Below are 21,087 nucleotides of genomic sequence, written 5' to 3'. Positions count from 1 at the left end.
GAATGCAGCAATGAAATAAATTAAACATGTTTCAGTCTAACATGTAATAATTTATTTGCTGTAATCTGTTGGTTATGCATATGTTCTTGTGAATATTTGACTTACATAATACCAAAAATAATCTAGTATGACTTAATAGTACAAATAGAGAAGAATATACACATTTGAACATGATTATATTATCATATATTATAATGATACATCACTATTTACACAGATCAGTTTAATTCGATGTAGCACAAATTTACGGTCTTAAATCTAACAAAATAACTTATTATATGTTTAGACTGTAAGCTGGACCTTTAAATAGAAAACATAAAAAGTTGCCAATAAGTCTAAGAAAATAAAAATATAAGAAAATGTATATTAAAAATATACACTTCAGAGTCTAAGGTTTCCTGCAGATTCATTATATAAATCAGATTAGTGACATGAGAAATACATAAATAATAAGTGATAGACAAAAAAGAAAACATTCGGTAGGCAAAATTTGTTTGTTGGTGTAGAAAATACTGAACATGTCAAAAACGATCAATATCTATAAAAACCAAAGAAAGAAATAGGCTAATAGCTGGTTTAGTTCGGGTTTAAAGATATGTACTAAATTAAATTATAGGGGGGAGGAAATGGGTTATTCTTAATAAATTTACATTTAAACTAAAAAGTTAATTTTGCGGTGCAAAGTTTATATATTTTTCTGCAAAGTTTAATCTTCAGAGCGCCACAGGAGGCTGCTCTCAGGGGCGTTTAGCTCTCGCTTTCCTGCAGCTGCAGCTCTTCAGACTCTGATCAGCGGCTCAGGACAACATCTGCCGCGTGCCATGACGCATCCGGGCAGCGCGCGCTCGCCCAGCAGCTTCAGCAGCCGCGAGGATGATGAGGGTGAAGAGGAGCGCGTGAAGCCTTACTCTTTCCCTCTCGTGAAGATGGAATTACTGTCGTAGTTTGTGATTGTCCTGAGAAAATCGGACGATGGGAGACCGACATCGGCGGACGCGAACTCTAGGAGGTCTCGCGACCAAGCCGCGGGTCTCCAAGGAGACCAAACTCCGGCTGCGCGTGATCTTCCTGGACGACAGCGAGCGCACGTTCGAGGTGGAGGTAAACACAAAATACCTTCATGTGTTTCAGCCCCGTAATAACTTTTATATATTTTTCTTTTGTTTTTAAAGAAAAATTATGGGTTGAAAATTTAATCAGGATGATTTTTTCCACACTTAAATTTTGGGTCATATTAACATCATAAATGATCTTCTCTGCATCAGATAAGTACTTCTTAAAATTAAATAATCACATTGATGTTAACTTGAGCAGAAAGATTGATGTTTGAAATGAATCACGCTTTCACCAAAGGAATGGTGTGTTATTGCATTTTAATAAAGAAATTTGCTTGCATCTTGCATCTTTTAATTTATTTCCAGTAATGTATAAAAAAGGGTTAAGAGGTTAAATGAAAAATGTGAAGAATGTGCCATTATTTTTAAATCTTATTAATTAATCAAATCATCAGAGTAATCTATAAAATAATAAGTTACTAAAATATTATCTGTTGCAGCCCTAGTTTCCACAAAATATAAGTTTTCACTGTCAAAATGAATACACGAGGGCAAAATTTCCACTCTGGAACCCATTCTTCTACACGTATTAATAAAATGATAAAAATAAATATCATTTAATATTACATAAAATATTAATGCAGATTTTTTCCTTTAAATGTTGGAAATTAACTGTTGTTTGATTACTTAAGCAACAGCATCATTTAATGTTCTGTTGCTCTTTGGTCAGCAATGTCGCTCCTACAACATGCATTCCGTCTCCATGGTAACAATCCACTCTACCGGCAGACATTAAGCATTCCCTTCCACATTACTCCTTGAGGTTTTAGCTCTGATACGCATGCAGCATAAGGTTATTCAGGTTATATAAAGCAGGGCTGCCAGATGAGCATTAGCAAAAGGTTTTTAAAAAAGCTTGTGAGGGAATAAAATTAGAAATTCAGAAAGGGGATCAAGTGATTACTTCTTGTACTCTAATAGCCACCTGATGCATGGTCAGCTTTCAACCAGCCCATATGATCCAGGTCAGGGGATGAGGAGTAACAGTGTGTATGGTTTTTAAAACCAGTGAGACAGCAGTGCAGTTTAAGGCCAGATTCTCAGAGTGTGTATCTGTTTTAGTGTGCAGCTTGCAGTGTTGTGTTTGCAAAGTAGCTCCATTTACCACGACCTCTGGGACATCAGTACAGTCTTAATAATAGGAGGCGAGTGGGATGAGGGAAGATTGAACAGCAGAAGAAGAAGAATGGATGACATGACGTAAAAATAAACTGTGATAAACATAGGTTGTGTCTGTAACCCGTCTTTGTTTGTCTCAGCTCCAATGTGGCCGACTTCACAACAGACACACTGAATTTACTCTAAGAGAGAAAATCAAGTTGGTTGTTAGCATCAGTACAGCAGCTTCTGCCCCTGTACAATAAATAAAATACAATAAATAACCCTAAACAAACTACAAAGCAACAGCTCCCAATGAGCAGTTGACAGCAGTTAACGGTTATAAAATTAATCAGTTAAAATGAACAACATTAATTATAACTGTTAAAAACATAACATGGCAAAATTACAAACAAAGCCCTGTATATAAATGCCGTGTGTCTAAAATGTGTTAAAATGTAGTATTTTAAAAGAAAACGCAGCATTACAGATGGCAACAGAAAAAAGGAAGGAGCTGTCGGTTACTGGTTGCTATGGTAACCACCAATCGTCAAGAGCAGCAGCTAGCACAAGTTTTACAGCAATAAATGTCAGTAAAAATAGCCATTTTTCCTAAGCAAAATGAATTTAAAGCATAAATAAACCAATTTTGACAAACGTAACATCTATAATACTGTTAAAATAAAACCCCCGTTACATGTATAAAGAGGATATTTGGGGCAAAACACCCGTCCAAAAAGTGGAACCGGAGATGCTACTTCTTTTCTATTATTCTAATTACTAGTTTGAACTCTAAGAGTTGTAAGACTACTGCTCAACCCCTTCAATAATAACCTTCAACCGTTTTAAATTTCAGCTTAGAATCAGGGTTATGATGTCGGAGACGGCTCTTAGAATCAGCTTACCTCAGAGATGTGCGTGTTAGACGAGAGGAAACAGGTTTTCTCCTCTGACCCCGATCCTTCAACCTCCAGGGCAAAAACACAATTAATGATCAGACAGGATGAAAAAAAAAAAAAGGCAGATTGATGTAAAGAGCATGAACAAGCTATGTTACATGTATGGGCGATCTTCATATGGATGGCAGCTTTTTATTGCTTCAGAAACTATTATAAGTAAAGATTTTTGGAGAATATCAAAAATTATTTTGCCTTTATAGCTCCCAACATCCTTTATATCATGTCATATCTCATTTTTAAAAATGAATAATTATGCAAACATAATACATCCTGTTCTGAATACTCCACTGGTACTAAATACTGCAAAAGTTAAAGCTAAATTATGTCAACATCCAAATGTCTGTAGGGTAATTCCCAATAAAAAATAAATAAAACAATCTATTGTTAAAAAATTTTTATTTTCAAAATACAAAACATAAAAACATCTGTACACATTGGTAAAGGGCTGGTAAACTTATCAGGAAAACAGCCCTAAGCTCTAACCCATCACCACAATATCATAATCAGGCCTTGCTAGCATGCCGCCAGCCGTACTAGCTAACCGCTACGTTGCTGTTGTTTACCCGGTTACTGGAACACTTATATGATTAAAGAAACATTTCATTGATAAAAACTACTTTACATAAACACCCTGCAAATAAACAGAGGTATCTTAATAGTTTATGTTTTCTATATTTTCAAAAATAAAGTGCTTTACCGTAGCTAGTTGCTAACTAGTTATGCTAAAAAAAAGAAAACTGGTTTGGTCTTGCTGCATTTAGCCAATTTAATAAAGGGACATGCCCAATCTGTTTTTGGTAACATTTCACTGGATGTTTAAAAGAAACAAGCAAAAGAAACTTGGCTAACTAAAGGGAGGTACTTTTTATTGCGCCTAGCATTTTCCCATTGAAGATTTAAATTTGGTTGAAAATCTCATCCTTAAAAATTAGAAAAGTTGTCCATCTGTGTCAGCAGCATTAGCATAAAATTATTACACAGCTTGTACAACCTATCTAAACTGTGCAGCAGATTTGAGGTGAAATTTGTTAGAAACTATTTTATTGTGTTTTACATGAGTAAAACCTGAGAGTACAGATTAGCAAATGCTCTACAGATGATTTCCCATCTTGCACTTCATGTAATGTTGGTCTTGTCACCAACTGCTCTGAGGATAGTCATTTGTTTCCAGTAATCATCACTTTGTCCTCTGATCTCTCTATAATCTGCAGCAACTCTTCCTCTTCCTCCTCTTCATCTTCCTCCAAGACAAGTTAATGAAGGTCTTCCAGTGAGCCACTCTGCAGAGTTAAACACCACGTAGCAGCCAGAGAAAACTAAAATAAATCTGCGCTGCTGGAGAAAGTGAACAATCCACAAACATGGCCTTTTACTTAGGCAAAAGATATTGGTGCAGATGTAACACAAGCAGAAAAAATGCATTTAAAAAGTTAAAGTGAACCATGAACAGTCTAGTTTTTGGCTGGAAGGATGTTTTAAAAATCAAAACCATCCAGGATAAAACTGGAGTAAATTTCATAACTAAAAACTCCATTTACATAACAATACATTTTGCAGCAATTTGGAAGAACCAGATCTGCACAAAATATTGACTTACAGTTGTCTTCACAACCAAAATGCACAACATTAATTATGATAACTGTTAAAAACGTAATATGGCACAATTACAAACACAGCCCTGTACATAATTACTGAAAAATCTATTTTAAAACATAGTACTTTAAAAACATCGCAGTCTCACATTTGAGACACTTTAGATGAAAAACATTTTTAAAAACACACACAGTAATAATTATCTACAAAACTGTCAAAACAGTAAAGAAAACTAAATGATACAATCAGAACAAGTATCAGAAAACAGAATAAAATGACAATCACACCAGTAACATTTTAAATTTATGTTAGCCCTTTATCCTTGATAAAATATTGTTTTTCCATCTATCATTGATTTAGGCTGTTTTCAATTTATTATATCATTTATCATAAGAATTTTAATTCATCGTTTTTATAAACTCATATTAATGATGTTTTTAAAAACAAAACTATCTGTATTTTCTCTCAATTAACTGTGCTACAAAAATTTTAGAAACTCTCATGAAGCATTAAGGCTTGATAATTAAAGTAATTAATTACTTTATTTCACCAAAAGCCCCATAAGTATCTCCAGTTAAAAAACTTCTCAATTATGAGAAGGCCCAATAATCCCCTTCTCTCTACCACTCACTTAACTTCTGCTCTTCTTTCAACAGCAAAATGTTTTAGGTGGAGATTTTTTCAACAAAGTTTGTGGACATCTGAAGCTGCTTGAGAAGGAGTACTTTGGACTGGAGTTCAGACACCACAGCGGCCATTATGTAAGAAACAGAAATCAATACAGACGCAAACAGTTTAGATGCTGCTGAGTCTCTGAACATGTTTCTGTTGCAGGTTTGGTTGGAACTGCTAAAACCCTTAGTCAAACAGATTAAATGTAAGTTATTTTCTCTTCATGTTTGAGACCAACTGGGGGCATTAGAAGCATTTTAGCACTTCAGTAGCAGCGTCTGTTCAGGAGCACTTCATAAAATGAACTAGACATCCAGTTTCTGCTAAGACCAAATTAAAAGTAGATTTTAGAGAAAATGCATTTTAAGGCATTTGTGTTGTTAATTTTATAGTCAAATTCCACAGTAAATATGACAAGAAAGTTTTTTTTTCTAAAGTAGCTACCTAGCATGCTAACAATGTGGCTAGCTTGTAGCATGACATTTTATAGTTGATGAAGTTATACAAAATCCTGGGAAGAAATGTCAAGTGCAAGGTTACAAATAAGTAAACAAATCAATTAAATAATATTTTTTGATAATTTTAGTGTTTTTTGTTCTCCATACAGCTAGCTAGCCATAACCACAGAGTTAGCTTCTAAGCTACAACGTTTTGATTGATGCTTTGACTAGTCCTACAATAAGTGGCCTTTTACCACACACAGTATGGTTATGAATTTAAAAAATTAGGAAATGCCAGTTTCATCTTGTTCACATTGGCAATATTTGTTCTTTAAAAAGCAAATTTAGCAAAATAATAATTTTTTTTCTCTCTTTTATGTTATTTCTTAGACACCAATGACTTATTCTTTAGGTTTATAGTCAAGTTCTTCCCACCAGACCCTGGGCAACTAAAGAGAGGCCTTACCAGGTAAAGTTTGAATCAACAGGAAATTAAAATTATGAACATTAGAAGCAATTCAACCTTCTTAAGTAGCTAAGAGTCAGGTTATGGCTAGCTCTCCATTGAATTAATATGCTGTACATGTCTTTAATGCTAGCAAGAATTTTATAAACAATATTCACACTTACAGTGAACAAATTCAAAATGCAGCACCCACCTGGTTAACTGCTTTGTATGCGCAGGTATCTTTTTGCCTTACAGATAAAGCAGGATTTGTCCAACGGTAGTCTGACATGTAATGACAACAGCGCCGCCCTGCTGGTTTCACACATACTACAATGTAAGTATGAAAAACACAAACTGAAGCAAACTTTAATTATTCACAATAAATCTTATCCGAAAATACATTTGAGTATGTTTTGAATGGATTCAGTCAATATATGAAGAAAACTAGAAGAGTATCTCTGTTTTACAGCAGAAATAGGGGATTATGATGAGGAGCTGGATTATCAGCACCTGGAGATGAAGCACTACATCCCTAACCAGGAGTATCTGGACAACAAAATAATCAAGCTTCATAAAAGACACAGGTATAAAGAAACAGGATATCAATCTACTCTAAAATCAAATATTCCTGGACAAAATCATTTCTAAAAAGTTTTAACACATAATACTGATATTATGCCTGAAGGATCGGATTAGTCGGATAACGACTAATCCGATCCTAATTAATCGGATTAGTCGTTATTAAATGATTAATCAACTGGAGGATACAGTCTCAAAAAAAGGCTATCAGAGCAGTAATTATGCCAAAATTGTACAAACAATGTATATTTTGCATTTAAAATAAACTCTTCTTATACCCAGAACTCCTCAAGTAACATAGTTTTAGCTTCACCTGGATTAAACTCTGTAAAAAAAAAAAACTTAAAAAAAAACTCCAATTAAGCCTTTTTTGCTATCCAATTACTAATCAGTTAATCCAAAAAACACTAAACAGATCCACTCTTCACTTATTGATGCTAAATCAAATATGAAGGGCAGAGCCTTTCAAATTAAAAGTCTTTTTTTTTTTAGCAACAAATGCATCCTTTGCTACAAATGATCTTTTATCCAAAGAAATGCTGTTATTACATTTAGGCAAAAATGTAAAAAAAAAAAAAAAAAAAATTTAAAATGATATTAAAAAAATCAATTAAATTTAATTCCTTAATTTTAAAAAAAAAAAAATTAAAAATGGAATTTTTAAATTCCTAATATAAAGTGTTGTTTGTTTGTTCCTGACCTTAGAGGAGTCTCTCCAGCAGACTCGGACATCCAGCTGCTGGAGGTGGCGAGGAAGCTGGACATGTACGGCATCCGGCCGCACGCCGCCAACGACGGGGAGGGAATGAGGATCAACCTGGCCGTCACACACTCCGGAGTGCTGGTCTTTCAGGTGAATGCTTACTGGTTTTCAAAGTATTTCAACATTCAATGAAACTACGTCTTCATAAAGTCGGAGTGTACCAGGAGGGATTATTCTATCTCGTTATGAAGAAGTATTGTTTAATATCTTGCAAAGTAAGAAGTTGATTGAATTACTTAGTGTCACAAACGGGTCAATATAGGCTTTAAAATATTTGATAATTACCAATAAATCACAAGACTTTGAAAAAGTTTTTTATATTCCTGGAAGTTTTTATTATTTTGTGAGATTACAATCTAATGTGAAGTCGGATTCTGTTTGTTCTTGCATGGCATCTGAAGGCAGTTGGTTGTAATGTATTTTATTTACAGGTGTACAAGTAAAGGGGGCCAAATACAGATGCATGCCACACTTTTCAGATTTTATTTTTAAAACATTTTCAATAATTTTTCTTCCACTTGAAAATGATGCACTGTTTTCTGTTGTTTGAGCAGCAAACAAAATTTTCTGATAAAAACAAAACATGAAATGGCTTCAAATGACATTAAAACCTCTTTCATCAATAAGTTGTCGTGTAGTTATGGAGATATTTGGCTTTTATTTTTTGCAGGGAAACACCAAAATCAACACATTCAGCTGGGCAAAGATCCGCAAACTGAGCTTCAAACGCAAACATTTCCTCATTAAACTTCACGATAAAGTTGGGGTGAGAACTTTCTGTATGTTTAATTTTTCTAGTACTTTTCAGGTTATGATTGTATTCAGGAAGAGCTGAACATTATGCTAATCTCTTTACAAATGTTCCTATGTGAAAGTGATGTGGTAGATATGTAGACTACAGATTGAAATTTGCGAGGAGACAGCATGTTGGAAACTAGCACTAGCGAGCTTTGCTGGCCAACTATTTGGATTCAGTTGCTGTGTTTAGATAGAGATTATAAATTATTAAAATAAATTTGCTTATTGGAAACGCGACAGTTTTTTTGTGCCAGTATGAGGAGGTTTTTTGGCTGCATCAAATATATAATGAATATATTTAGCAAAATTGCAATGGAAAAACATTTTTTGCAACACATGGATGTTAACTACTGACAGAAACGCCAAAGAAGACAGGACGAAGTTGGTGGGTAATGGTGTGAGATTTTTTAAATGACTTATCGCGTGAACAAACTGTTCAACGTGTGATTTTAGTTTAGTTTCTTATTTAATGAAACTCTGCACTTGCAAAATTGTGTTTTTTTGACATTAGCAGAATAATGACAGCTGGCTTTGTCTTATTTCAAGTGTAATGAGATATTTGCACAAAAAACTAAACCAAAATTACTTGATGAGATTTTCTTTGCTGCACTTTCAGTCCTAGTGTTGACTGATTGTTGGATACTACTACTATCAAACTATTATCACCCCATTATAGTTAATGGCTTAATGCCAACACATGCTGGGTGTTTTGGATGTTTGCAGTTCTTCCTTAGAGTCAACTTCCTAGATGCTGAAAATGTCATGGAACAACAGTCCAGATGGCACAAACTATGAATATTAACACTGGAATTAACAAAATCTTGATCAAATATGTATGTTTTTGAGGAATTTCAGATTTAAAATAGAGATAAAATGTTTGATTTATCAGCCTAAGCAAAATATTAGGCAATGTTTCCCGTCCATCCAGGCTTCATGCAAGGACACGCTGGAGTTCGCCATGGCGAGTCGGGATGTTTGTAAATTGTTCTGGAAGATGTGTGTGGAGTATCACGCTTTCTTCAAGCTGGCAGAGGAACCGAAGCCCATTAATAAAACCCTGCTGTCCTGCAAAGGCTCCAGATTCAGATACAGGTATACGAATTTAAACCATGCAATCATGGATCCAGGTAATCCTAAATGTTTGAACAGAACTCAACTGGACTTCCTGTCAGATTATAGATTGGTGGTGTCAGTGTTATACATATATAAAATATGCATTCATAATTTAACCTTTTATATCCCTTGGAAGCAAAAGTGTCTATTTTTAAGGTTGTTAATTTAATATTTGGTATAGACAGTTTTTTTTTTTTTATAAATACCATCATTAATTTCAGTCCTTAGAATACCTTACAAATTTTTCTGAATTTTTTTCAATTTTAAGCCTTTTAAATATCAGGTTTGCAGTTAGTTGTTTTATTTTTCAGAAAAAACCCAATGAAAGTGGAATTTTTCCCCCTCATCCATATTTGCTAATTGGATTTTTCTAGTGGTTTGAATCTGAGTCTAGCAAAGCTGAAAATTGGTAATTTTTCATACTTAAGTAAAAGACGTAATTTAAAGTCAGTAAATCAATAGTTTATTTTTCCTTTTAATCAGAATTGCAAAATCATAAAATGTATTTTTTATCTAGTTTCTCCATCATGGATCTTAGTAAACTTGAAATGAGATAAAACTAACTTCAAATGAACTCTTCAACAAGATATATATTTTTTAGTCAGTAATTCTTGAATACATTAAAATAAGACTAATTCTACTGGCAAATTTTCACTTAAAAATTTAGTTATAAGTGGACATTTATAAGTCCAGTTATAACTCCAGTCTTTTGCACTTTTCCCATTATAAGTGGGAAAGACTGCCAGTGGAACTAGTACTTATTTCTAATCTATATTTAAGAATTCTTGACTTAAAACAAGCTCATATATCTTGCTGAAAAGCTGCTTTTAAGTTAGTTTTGCCTTATTTTGAGTGCACTAAGATATTTGAATGAGAAACTTGGTAGCATTTTGTGTTTCCACAGTGCATCTCTGTGGTGAATTGGTACATTTACAGTGCATACACAAATAGCTCCACCTAGTGGAAAATGGCATGAAATCAAATTACTGTGATACAGAATTAAGAAATCAAAAACAATCAAATATTAAAGACAGATTATAATGAAACAGTATTCAGGAATATTCTGAAATTGCAGAAGAAATGTTGAAGGAACACAGATTTATGTATTTAGATTAAGAAACAGATAAAACATATGAAGAAAAAAAAAAAGAACAATTAAACAAAATACATATATATAAGAGACCATAGATACACCCTCCCATCAAACTTCAATATGACAGGTTATGAATATGAACATGAATAATTAGGAGTATGACGGGGAGGAGGGAGGGGTTTATATGTTAATGAATTTGACACCTCTTCCCGCTGTGGGTGGTAGTGCTTGATGTCATGAGATAGAGTGGATGTTATTGGCTTATTGTAATTCTTTATCACAGCCCTGTACTGTTGGTGAGTCTGAAAGGCTGCTGTTCTTTAGTGGTCTAGACTTCCTCTCCCCCCAATACTTTGCACTTGGTCTGAAAGACACCTTTCTCCTCCTGCTCTTTGGTGGGATAATCAGACTTGCCACCTCAGCTGTCTCTGTGCTCGACCTGAAAAACAAGGTTTTATTTGCAGAGTTACTTTAATGGACCAAGAACTGATTGATGGATGTAAGCTCCCGCTGATCTCGATCATCGCTGAGTGTTTGTGCTGCCGAGCCTCTTGAGGGGTTTAAAGAAAGGCCAACAGGAAAACATCTAAATGCGAAAATGAATGTACAGAATCACAGAGGAGGACAAAAAAGTCCCAATACAAACAGATAGCCAGCAGCGACGCTACATATTAAAACAAAGATTTAAAGGAGAGTTTCATTTTTCTTTGCAATTTTCAGGTTTGTAAAAGTGTGAGTGTGTGAAAACTTTTGAAAGGTTTTATGTTTCATTGGACACAATGAAACAAATCTGGAAATCTAAATTCACACATTTTATGTAAATATTGCCAACAAAAACGTCTCTCCATAAACTGCTTGTATAACAACATAAACAGTGTAACCAACGGTAACACATTCCAAAGATAAAGGAAAAATCTGTGATGTCACAACTAGAGTCATGCTTGTGATGTCATCAGCTCTCTATCTATGTAACAAACTTCTACCTTCTTGTCATTGCTTGCTGCACTACTGAGGAGTTCAGACGCACGCAAAGCGCTTTTACAGTGAGATTGTTAGCAGACTGATTTGAACAAGTATTATTTTGTCAAAACATGGCAGATCAAAGCCAAAATTGTTCCATCAGTGATTTAGCCAAAGGACGTCAGTATGGGTGGGTAGGGAACAGACCTCCTCCCTTTGATTTCCACATAGAGATACAACGACTTGCCTCTCTTTTAAAAATGGAGAAAGCAAAATTATTTGACCAGAACCAAAAGCTGGACGACACCCAAACAAAACTGGAGGAAACAAAAGCTGAGGTAGAGAGGCAGAGAGCTCTTAAGGAGATTTTCATCGGCAGGAACATCGAGTTGAAGAAAAAACTACAGGCAATTGAAAAGTGCAACAATCCAGAGACTCTCAGCCCTGCAATTATCGATTCCGAGGTGGACAGCGAAACAAAACAGCAGCTGCAAGAGGACTTAGACCTAGTGAAGATAGATCCTATTGTCACAGAGCGAGCGTTCATGTCAAGGATTGAGGAATTAAAAGAAAATACCAGAGCACTCCAACAAGAGCTGGACGACATGAAGGCTAAATACGAGGAGCTTCAGTCCAAATCTGAAGCAGACATTAGTGAGAGGAAACGTCAGGCTGACATGCAGATGGTCAATGAAGAGAAGATCAGACAGGACCAAAATTTAATAGAGAAAATGTCAAAGGAGATCAGCAGCTTCAAGGAAACTGAGAAATACCTGTTGAGAGAACTAGAGCAGATTAATGGTTCATACCAAGAACTAAACTCGAGGTATGAAGCAGATGTTTCTGTCTTTAAACAGCAAAATAAAGGTTATCGGCAAGAAATGAGTCATATGACAGAAGCTAATTTGGAAAAAACCAAGCATGAACTTATTGAGCTCATCAAGGATCTCAGAGCAGAGAAGGACATCCTCAATCAGAAAAATGCAGAAGATATCTCTTTCCTCCAAAGGCAATCAACTAAGGTAATAAAACATCTGCAAACTGTTGTGGAATTCGCAACAATTTCTTACCAAGTACTAGGAGCCAGATATGATGGAAGGGTTTTGACTCTAATACATCAGTTAGAAACATTTAAGCAGGATGCACATAAAGAGATTAAAACTTATTCAGAGCAAAGGATGAGTGACCTGAAGATTATCACCGAGCTTAAAGCTGAGAAAGACAGTCTCCTAAAACAACTGACTGCTTTTCAACAACTTCCCTCCGGCTGTGAGCTTAACTCACAGCAGGAAAACATAAAAACTGAATTACATCTCAAACACGAATTAGGACCTGCGAGACAAAAAGAACCAAACGAGAAAGACACTACCCCGGAAAACAAGGTTTCTGACACTGCGTCCATGGATCAGGACCGTCTGACAGAGGAAACCCTGTCAGAAAACATTGATGTTGCTGATGCCTCTCCCAACCAGGTAAACGACTTTATGGAAAACATGCCGAGTAACATAGAATCCATGGACGTGACGGACCGCTCTGTGGAAAATCTGTCACAGGAACCAGTGGGGGCAGTCGCCGAGCAAAAATCAGTGTGGAAGACGATACGACACTGTTTGGGGCTCAGAAAACCACAAATGTTCAAGAAGAAAAGCAAGAAAGCCTCTGAGTCAAGCGATTAGGAAAAAATGTAATTTCTGAACCGTTTGAAACCCCAAAATATATTTCTTATTTTAGATCCCCCCCAAAAAATGACCGTGGGTTTTTCTCCGGGTGCTCCGGTTTCCCACAGATTTCCAAAACCATATAAATTAGAGTTATTGACCAATGTAAATTGTCCTCAAAAAAGGTAGTATTAATTTCTGGAAAATTTAATTTGCAAACGGTTCCGATTGGAGAAACATTTGTGGTGAGAAAAGCAAGAAAACCTCTAAAACAAGCAACTAGTTAAAGAGTCCAGGTCAGTCCTGAACCATTTTCAAAACCCCAAATTACATTTTACATTTTAGACTAAAAAACAAAAAAGGACAACACGGTGATGCAGTGGTTAGCGCTGCATCTTCACAGAAAAGCGTTCTTCATTCTCAACCAGGCGCCTCTTTCTGTGGGAGTTTGTCTGTTCTCCCCGTGTTAGTGTGGGGTTTTCTCCGGGTGCTCCGGTTCCCCCCAGGATTTCAAAAATGATTTAAATTGGGGTTATTGACTATAATGTACATTGTTCTCACAAAGGTATTAATTTCTAGAAAATTGAATTTGCAAATGGTTCAGATTAGAGAAACATAGTGAGAGTTGCCCTCCGCAGGTTGCTCTCCGCAGGTTGCTCTCCACAGGTTGCTCTCCGCAGGTTGCTCTCCACAGGTTGCCCTCCACAGGTTGCCCTCCGCAGGTTGCCCTCCGCAGGTTGCTCTCCGCAGGTTGCTCTCCACAGGTTGCCCTCCACAGGTTGCTCTCCACAGGTTGCCCTCCACAGGTTGCCCTCCACAGGTTGCCCTCCACAGGTTGCCCTCCACAGGTTGTTCTCCACAGGTTGCCCTCCGCAGGTTGCTCTCCACAGGTCGCCCTCCACAGATTGCTCTCCACAGGTTGCTCTCCGCAGGTTGCTCTCCACAGGTTGCCCTCCACAGGTTGCTCTCCACAGGTTGCTCTCCACAGGTTGCCCTTCCCCACCAGTTTCTAGATGCAGTCAAGGTTTTTTAATGGGATCCGTTTTAGTGGCCTTAGCATCTCGTCTCTGCTTTTTGCAGATGTGATGAGGTCCTATTGGCTTCATCAGCTGTGGGCAAATAAACTTTGACGTAGGCCTAACAAGGCGAATGCCTGAACTGGAAAAGGAGGGGCCCTTGCTGTTGCTGTTGAGCCATGTTGCATTGCTTGATAGCTAGTTGTTGCCAGGAATAAACCCAGTCCTGTTTTTTTATTTGCAAAAGTTGTTCTCACTGTTGCTTTTGATATATTTTAAAGAAATGTTTATTGTCACAATAGAAGGAGCAAAGAGTCGGGGAGGAGACAACAGACCAGAGGCCAGCAGCAGGACCATGATGTAGGATCTTCTCTTACCTGAGAATAATTTGCTTAAGACGAGCAAATTATTACAGACACACAATTACTTATCTTAGAGATACGTAATAATTTGCTTATTATCTTAGAGAAAATCCACTTATCTCTAAGATAAGCAAATTATAACTTATCTTAAATATCAGAGATAATTTGCTTATGCCCTAATTTCCACACGACTCACACAAACACAACCCTAATGCTCTTCATGTAAGTGGAGCACAAAATCAACACGATGCTTATGAGCCACACAAATACAGGCCACAAGCACACAAATGTGGACACGTTGTGTGTCTGACCCACACAAACACGCACAATGCGACACAGGCACACACATATATTCCTACATAGCTTATTTCTTACAAATGAAGTAAATCATAAAAATAGTAAAATAAACCCCAGCTAGTAGATATAAACGCTCCTCTTGCCGGTGCTCAGATTCTGTGTCTGTGACACCCAGAGGAGGTGAAATGATCTCATATGCCCCATTTATATTTTATTTGTAAATATAAACTTCAACTCCATGATGATCAAAACATTTTTTTGTTTTTTTTACTGATAATAAAATAATTTAACAAGTATTTTATTGTGATGTGATCTTCTATAAAGATCTTATCAGAAATAGTTTCTTTACTTGATGTAGAAAGATCATATGATTGTTAGAGAATAAATTCTCAGAAGGATGAAAGTTAGTCTCAGTTTGAACACAATCACACTGAAAATGTTCATGTCAATGCAATATAATCCCGTGAGTCCACTATGAATAATTCAGCTCCTCTGGGGGAATCCCGAGGCGTTCCCAGCCGAGAGACATAGTCCCTCCAGCGTGTCCTGGGTCTTCCCCGGGGCCTCCTCCCGGTGGGACGTGCCCGGAACGCCTCACCAGGGAGGCGTCCAGGAGGCATCCTGACCTGATGCCGGAGCCTCAACTGGCTCCTCTCGATGTGAAGGAGCAGCGGCTCTACTCTGAGTGACTCCCGGATGGCTGAGCTTCTCACCCTATCTCTAAGGGAGAGCCCAGACACCCTACAGAGAAAACCCATTTCGGCAGCTTGTATCCGCGATCTCGTTCTTTCGGTCATGACCCAAAGCTCATGACCATAGATGAGGGTGGGAACGTAGATCGACCGGTAAATCGAGAGCTTCGCTTTTTGGCTCAGCGGAAGAAGCTCTTTCTTCTTCCGCTTGATGGCAGACGCTGCACCAATCCGCCTGTCGGTCTCCCGCTCCCTTCTTCCCTCATTCATGAACAAAATCCCAAGATACTTGAACTCCTCCACTTGGAGCAGGACACCCCCCCTGACCCAGAGAAGGCACTCTACCCTTTTCCGGCTCAAGACCATGGCCTCAGATTTGGAGGCACTGATCTTCATCCCAGCCGCTTCACACTCGGCTGCGAACCGCTCCAGCGAGAGCTGCAGATCACGACCTGATGAAGCCAATAGGACCACATCATCCGCAAAAAGCAGAGATGCGATCCTAAGGCCACCAAAATGGATCCCCTCAACACCTTGGTAAAAGGAGATAGGTAAACACCTGGTTTTAGACCGCAATAACTTATTAGTATGGTGTAGGGCCTCCTTTTGCAGCCAATACAGCGTCAATTCGTCTTGGGAATGACATATACAAGTCCTGCACAGTGGTCAGAGGGATTTTAAGCTATTCTTCTTGCAGAATAGTGGCCAGGTCACGACGTGATGCTGGTGGAGGAAAATGTTTCCTGACTCGCTCCTCCAAAACACCCCAAAGTGGCTCAATAATATTTAGATCTGGTGACTGTGCAGGCCATGGGAGATGTTCAGCTTCACTTTCATGTTCATCAAACCAATCTTTCACCAGTCTTGCTGTGTGTATTGATGCATTGTCATCCTGATACACGGCACCTCCTTCAGGATACAATGTTTGAACCATTGGATGCACATGGTCCTCCAGAATGGTTCGGTAGTCCTTGGCAGTGACGCGCCCATCTAGCACAAGTATGGGGCCAAAGGAATGCCATGATATGGCAGCCCAAACCATCACTGATCCACCCCCATGCTTCACTCTAGGCATGCAACAGTCTGGGTGGTACGCTTCTTTGGGGCTTCTCCACACCGTAACTCTCCCGGATGTGGGGAAAACAGTAAAGGTGGACTCATCAGAGAACAATACATGTTTCACATTGTCCACAGCCCAAGATTTGCGCTCCTTGCACCATTGAAACCGACGTTTGGCATTGGCACGAGTGACCAAAGGTTTGGCTATAGCAGCCCGGCCGTGTATATTGACCCTGTGGAGCTACCGACGGACAGTTTTGGTGGAAACAGGAGAGTTGAGGTGCACAATTAATTCTGCCGTGATTTGGGCAGCCGTGGTTTTATGTTTTTTGGATACAATCCGGGTTAGCACCCGAACATCCCTTTCAGACAGCTTCCTCTTGCGTCCACAGTTAATCCTGTTGGATGTGGTTCGTCCTTCTTGGTGGTATGCTGACATTACCCTGGATACCGTGGCTCTTGATACATCACAAAGACTTTTTAATAATAATTCTTTATTTAATCAGGTAAACCCCGTTGAGATCTAGATCTCATTTTCAAGAGGGACCTGCTGTCTTGGTCACAGATGCGCCAGCAAGACGTGCACCAACAATTTGTCCTCTTTTGAACTCTGGTATGTCACCCATAATGTTGTGTGCATTGCAATATTTTGAGCAAAACTGGGCTCTTACCCTGCTAATTGGACCTTCACATTCTGCTCTTATTGGTTCAATGTGCAATTAATGAAGATTGGCCACCAGGCTGGTCCAATTTAGCCATGAAACCTCCCACACTGAAATGAGAGGTGTATCAGTTTCATTGTCCAACCCCTGTAATTAGGGGCTGTCTCTCAGAACCCCAGAAGAACAGGACAAACAATTGATGCTGAGGAGACGAGTCAGAGGATGAGCAAAGAGAGGTGTGTTTCAAGCTGAATACAAAGACAGGAGAAAGAATTTGATGGGGGGAGAGGAAGCAGGTTGGGTTGACCACTCAAAGAGCAGAAGACAGCTGAGGTGGCAAGTCTGATTATCCCACCAAAGAGCAGGAGGAGAAAGGTGTCTTTCAGACCAAGTACAAAGTATTGGGGGGACAGGAAGTCTAGACCACTAAAGAACAGCAGCCTTTCAGACTCACCAACAGTACAGGGCTGTGATAAAGAATTACAATAAGCCAATAACATCCACTCTATCTCATGACATCAAGCACTACCACCCACAGCGGGAAGAGGTGTCAAATTCATTAACATATAAACCCCTCCCTCCTCCCCGTCATACTCCTAATTATTCATGTTCATATTCATAACCTGTCATATTGAAGTTTGATGGGAGGGTGTATCTATGGTCTTTTATATGTACCCTGACCATGTCTAATGTATCCTGGATCCACCCAGTTAAAGTTAAACAAACAAAATAACCAGGGTCACAGAAGAGTTAATGTAAGGTTATTGAAATTGTGAACTACATCTGAGGCTCTTGTGTAACTGACAATGACTAATAAAAGTATTTTTTTTGCTACGTGTCAGTGGGAGAACCCAGAAGCAGCTGCTGGAATGTATGGGATCCGGAGAAAAGAAACCATCACGCTTTGAAAGGTGAAAATCAATCAGAAAAACTATAAATATCACATATTTACATGAGTTTTCCTCAAAAGTAAGATTCACTTTTTCATTTTTAAATGCTGAATTTTACATCTGGATGATCCTTCTCCTTAAAAGTAATAAAAACATTTGTATAGTAACTTAAAAAAGCAGATTTATAAAAGAAATTAAGTATTTTTGCTCAGCATTTCATATGATAGTGAAGAAAAAGTTGTTTTTTTTAAATCACTGAAACTAAAATCTTTGGTTTTTTGTTGAATGAACCAGAACCCACGGTCAGTCGGACTATGACCCCAGACAGTGTCGATCTTCTCCGGATCTCCTCACTGAAGTTTCCAAAGAGGTGACCTGACTTTAATCTTTATTATATCACAACCTTATAAGACAAAGAACAACCTTAGTAGTAATATGATAAAAAGTTAAAGAAATAAAAGACAGGCTACGTTCACACAGGAGGTCTTGATGCTTAATTAATGTTTTTGTTTGGTCGTTCATGCTACTTATTAAATGCGACATGAATCCGACTTCTGTGCAGTAGGAGAATGTAGACATCACCAAGTATATTTGGTCTAGTTTCTAGTGGTTGTATTTTAGCACACTTGAAATAACACAAAACTAACTTATAAATAACTTTTTAGCAAGTTATAGGAGCTTCTTTTAGGTCAGTAAATCCTTAACACTGATGAAAAAGTTCTAGTGGGATTAGCAGATTATTTGTCTTGTTGAAAGTGACATAATCTGCCAATGGAACTGGTACTTTTCCCCACAATTTTAAGGAATTACTTACTTAGAATAACTAATAACAAGTGAGTATAAAGCTCAGTTAAGTTGTGTTTTGCCTCCCCAGGTATACGAACAGACCCGCCCGTTTCCTCGGACCAGTCGTGCTCTGGCGGTTCACAGTAATGATGAAATGGACGTACGCCGGCGAGGCCTAAATAACACCGACCTCAGCGAGGGAGGTGCTAAACGCAGCCAATCATCTGGCGAGGTCAATCAGAGGCCACACTCCCTCGCTCAAGTCACCCCGCTCTCTCCGTCGCTCCACCAGTCGACCCCTTCGCCCAAGTTCAGATCGTCCTCCGTGTCTTTAATGGAGGAGACGAGGCCGCATCGACAAGCTCAAAGGCTAGCGGGGGTCTACGCCAACCGCTCACGACGCCGGCCCAACCCGCAGCCACACCCAGACGCTGCTCAGCAGCTGGTTCTCCTCTACCCAAACTCCCCCGCCTACCAGTACCACCCCGTCCTCCCTTCGTTTCCCTTTGTTGCGCCCTCACCTCTAAACCGACACCACTACTTGTCCGACTATGTCACCATTTCCTCACTGGAGCGTTTCCCGCATGTAGCGAGGCGAGACTATATGCCAATGGACGCTGGCGTCTCGCGGCCGGCTTTCTACCCCTTAGCCCACGATTCGCCATCAGTATCGCCAATTAGGAGGAACTTTCGCCCTTGTGGATCAGGGGGTCTTGGACTGGCACGGGTCTACCAAACAGGAAGCAATGGAGGGAGGCTACTGGGTGTTGGACACACGGAGGCGGGGCATTACAGTGACGACTCCAACTTCTTGCCTGGGTTACCTCGCCGCGTTGCCAGCCAACCGGATGTTAAGTTTCATCTATCCAGGAGCGCAAACCCGGCCTTTAATCCCGCCTCTGAGTTCAGACCCCTGGGTTACTATCCTCACCTTACACGGCCCTCCAGACCCACTTACCTCCCGCTCAACTCTTCGCCTCTGCCTGATCGGCCCGCCTCCATGTGCATGATCGGCGGTGCCGCAGGAAGCTACAGCGACTCCGATCCAGAGGTTTTCTACCCCTACTACTGCCCACCTCATCAGCTGGGGAAGATGGTGGGGTCCACCGGGTTGGCCAGGATGAGGTTTTCCTCCGGAAGTCTTCAGCTGGATGAGGAGGATGAGGAGGAGGAAGAGGGTGTTGCTAAAAAGGAATCCAAGGTTGAGGTTGAACAGGACAAGAAAGAGACCAGCGAAGGAGAGAAGGCAAAAACCCAAGCAAAGGTCACGAAAGTCTCTCTCTGAAATGAGAAACTTTTGCGTTCCCTTGCAATACTGTACTTATCAGTTATGCAGCATAATTGAATACTGTAAGCCTTTCTTGGGCTGCACAGTGGCGCAGTTGGTAGCACTGTTGCCTTGTAGCAAGAAGGTCCTGGGTTCAATTCCCGGGGTCTTTCTGCATGGAGTTTGCATGTTCTCACTGTGCATGCGTGGTTTCTCTCCAGGTACTCCTGCTTCCTCCCACAGTCCAAAAACATGGCTGTTACTCACCTCTAAATTCTCCCTAGAGGTGAGTGTGTGTGTGAATGGTTGTTTGTCCTGTATGTCTTTGCGTTGCCCTGCGACAGACTGGCGACCTGTCCAGGGTCCAGCAACGTTCCCGACCCCATTAGGGACAAGGGTGAACAGAAAATGGATGGATGGATGTAAGCCTTTCTTACAGTGGCCACCGTAAGAAAGGCTTACAGTATACAATTATGCCGCATAACTGATAAGTACAGTTTTGCAAGGGAACGCAAACGTTTTGTGAGGGAACGCAAAAGAAAAAAATTCCCTATGTCCCCTAGGGGGCTCCGTAGTTTACATCCGTAACTGCCATGATTTTTAATGACTTATCGCGTGAACTAGCGTATTCACGCGTGATTTTAACATTAGCTGAATGTAGACAAAGATTTGCGCTCATTTGTAATGGAAACGCAGCTAATAAATGTGATAAATGTTAAGGTGGAAACAAAATGCATCGTTGCCTTGTTTAGTAACACTTAGAAATG

General features: G+C 39.1%; 1 protein-coding gene across 1 annotated transcript; it reads left to right on the top strand.

Annotated features, from left to right (window-relative positions):
• The first annotated feature begins 780 nt into the window (after positions 1-780).
• Positions 781-20,441, top strand: LOC114156768 (FERM domain-containing protein 7). Its single transcript, XM_028037263.1, has 12 exons — positions 781-1,101; positions 5,422-5,526; positions 5,600-5,642; positions 6,268-6,346; positions 6,562-6,659; positions 6,795-6,909; positions 7,610-7,757; positions 8,338-8,433; positions 9,394-9,557; positions 18,220-18,288; positions 18,562-18,637; positions 19,142-20,441. The coding sequence occupies exons 1-12, from the start codon at positions 973-975 to the stop codon at positions 20,336-20,338; spliced, it is 2,319 nt and encodes a 772-aa protein (XP_027893064.1). The 5' UTR covers positions 781-972; the 3' UTR covers positions 20,339-20,441.
• Positions 20,442-21,087: the final 646 nt, after the last annotated feature.

Source organism: Xiphophorus couchianus, chromosome 14 (assembly GCF_001444195.1).
Source record: "Xiphophorus couchianus chromosome 14, X_couchianus-1.0, whole genome shotgun sequence".
NCBI classification, from domain to species: domain Eukaryota; kingdom Metazoa; phylum Chordata; class Actinopteri; order Cyprinodontiformes; family Poeciliidae; genus Xiphophorus; species Xiphophorus couchianus.
The sequence above is the reverse complement of the archived record's forward strand: the minus strand, read 5'-3'. Positions and strand labels throughout refer to the sequence as shown.

What these genes read in the sequence shown, in the direction of transcription:
- LOC114156768 (XM_028037263.1), top strand. Translation starts at nt 973, where the DNA reads ATGGGAGACCGACATCGGCGGACGCGAACTCTAGGAGGTCTCGCGACC. An exon ending in CCGGAGTGCTGGTCTTTCAG is followed by an intron (nt 7,758 to 8,337) that starts GTGAATGCTTAC and finishes TATTTTTTGCAG; the next exon opens with GGAAACACCAAAATCAACAC. An exon ending in GGCTCCAGATTCAGATACAG is followed by an intron (nt 9,558 to 18,219) that starts GTATACGAATTT and finishes GCTACGTGTCAG; the next exon opens with TGGGAGAACCCAGAAGCAGC.